Genomic DNA, 1,509 nt, shown 5'->3' with positions numbered 1-1,509 from the left:
ATGTTGTAGCAAACACCTATTTTGAGGGCCAACAACCCCCCCCCCACCCCTCAACCTCCATAAATCCCCTTTGACTCCGATTTTTAAAATAGCATGAACAAACTTTGGTACATTATTGGTGATGAAGGTTGTGGTCAAGTTTCATTGAAATTGTGTGTATAGTTTCAGAGAAGAAATCAACCACATATTTTGGAGGTCAACTCCCGTAGACCTCCTTCGGGCCCGATTATTTTTTTAAAAAAGAAAAAATTTATGTTTTCTTTTACTAAACAAACTTTGGTACATCCAGGGTGATGAAATTTGTGGTAAAGTCTTATCGAAATCGTATGCGTCGTTTTAGAGAAGAAGTTGAAAGTATTTGTGGACGGACGGACGATGCATGGACTGACGGACGGACGACGCACCATCCCATTAGCTTCGCAGAACTATGTTTCAGGTCAGTTACAAACTACAGATAGCCTTGACATGACAGGATCACTATTAGAAGGTTTTTATTGACCTTTTAATCTGTTTACAAACTCCAGTCTTATGATATTTCCAAAAAAAAAGGGAAACAAAAGTTTCTTTTTGCCTATGTAAGTACTATTTTGAACATTTAAGACACACAAAGAAAATGTAAGTTTCTGCAGAATTTCAATCTCGAATTTCAATCTGCAGAATTTCAACCTTCAATTTCAATCTCGAGGCCAAATGTGATTGCACTGTTTCTGATTTACAGCTGGACCATTAGAATGTATGAGGAAGTACAAAGATTTTCAAGACATACAAGCACAGTCTCTGAGCAAAAACAGATCTAATTCACATAGATTGGGGTAGTGGAGAGGGTAAAGGAGTGAGGAGGGGGTGGGGGAAAATCAACATTATGTAATTTGTATCTTTCACATGGGGCACAATGGGGTCAATTTGATGGGCAATAGCAAAGCAAGCAGCAAAGCAAAGCACAACAAATAAGAATATCAATAGATATGGAAGTGTATAGGTAACTGAGATTAATGCAGTAAAGAAATGTTTTGAAATGTTAGTCTGAAATTGTGTTCAAGTTCAGTTAAACGGATTTCCTCTTTCCCTCGCTGTGTTATTGAGCCACCCATAACCAATTATACATCAATGGAACCTCGCCTATATAATTAAATTAATGAAAGAACTTTTGTTCAAACTTTGACAATGAAAATTTAATCAGGCTTGTGCCTGGACGAGTGCCAACAAACACTAAACACAGCACTGATAATAGTATCCAACATACAATACAATGATATAAACATGAGCTACAGCAATTGTGATTACAGACATGACCAGACAGAGGATACAGCAGAGTGGATTGCGAACAGATAAAGAGGCTGCTGTTGGGTTATTGGAATGATAATAGGACAGCCAGCCTCCTGAGAGTTCCACATATAAGTGGAAAATTAGGTGTTGGATGACAGGGCCGTGGTAGCAGGAAGGGTAGGAGTCGACTCTGGGAGATGTGGCTTGTCCAACTGTCCTGGTTTCTCTCCTTCGGCTGGTTCT

General features: G+C 39.0%; 1 protein-coding gene across 3 annotated transcripts in view; it reads right to left on the bottom strand.

Moving 5' to 3' along the window:
* Positions 1–474: 474 nt before the first annotated feature.
* LOC147022551 (zinc finger protein 462-like) overlaps positions 475–1,509 on the bottom strand; it is a 322,942-nt gene continuing 321,907 nt past the window's right edge. For all 3 annotated transcript variants that reach the window (XM_085887239.1, XM_085887241.1, XM_085887240.1), the window contains one exon: positions 475–1,509. This exon is cut by the window's right edge and continues 15 nt beyond it. In XM_085887239.1, the coding sequence (XP_085743365.1) occupies positions 1,407–1,509 (103 nt within the window). In that variant the 3' untranslated portion in view covers positions 475–1,406.

The sequence above is a fragment of the Eptatretus burgeri genome, chromosome 7 (genome assembly GCF_056783735.1).
Source record: "Eptatretus burgeri isolate ZD-2024b chromosome 7, Ebu_testis_v1, whole genome shotgun sequence".
Classification (NCBI taxonomy): Eukaryota; Metazoa; Chordata; class Myxini; order Myxiniformes; family Myxinidae; genus Eptatretus; species Eptatretus burgeri.
This window is presented reverse-complemented; position numbering and strand designations above follow the sequence as displayed.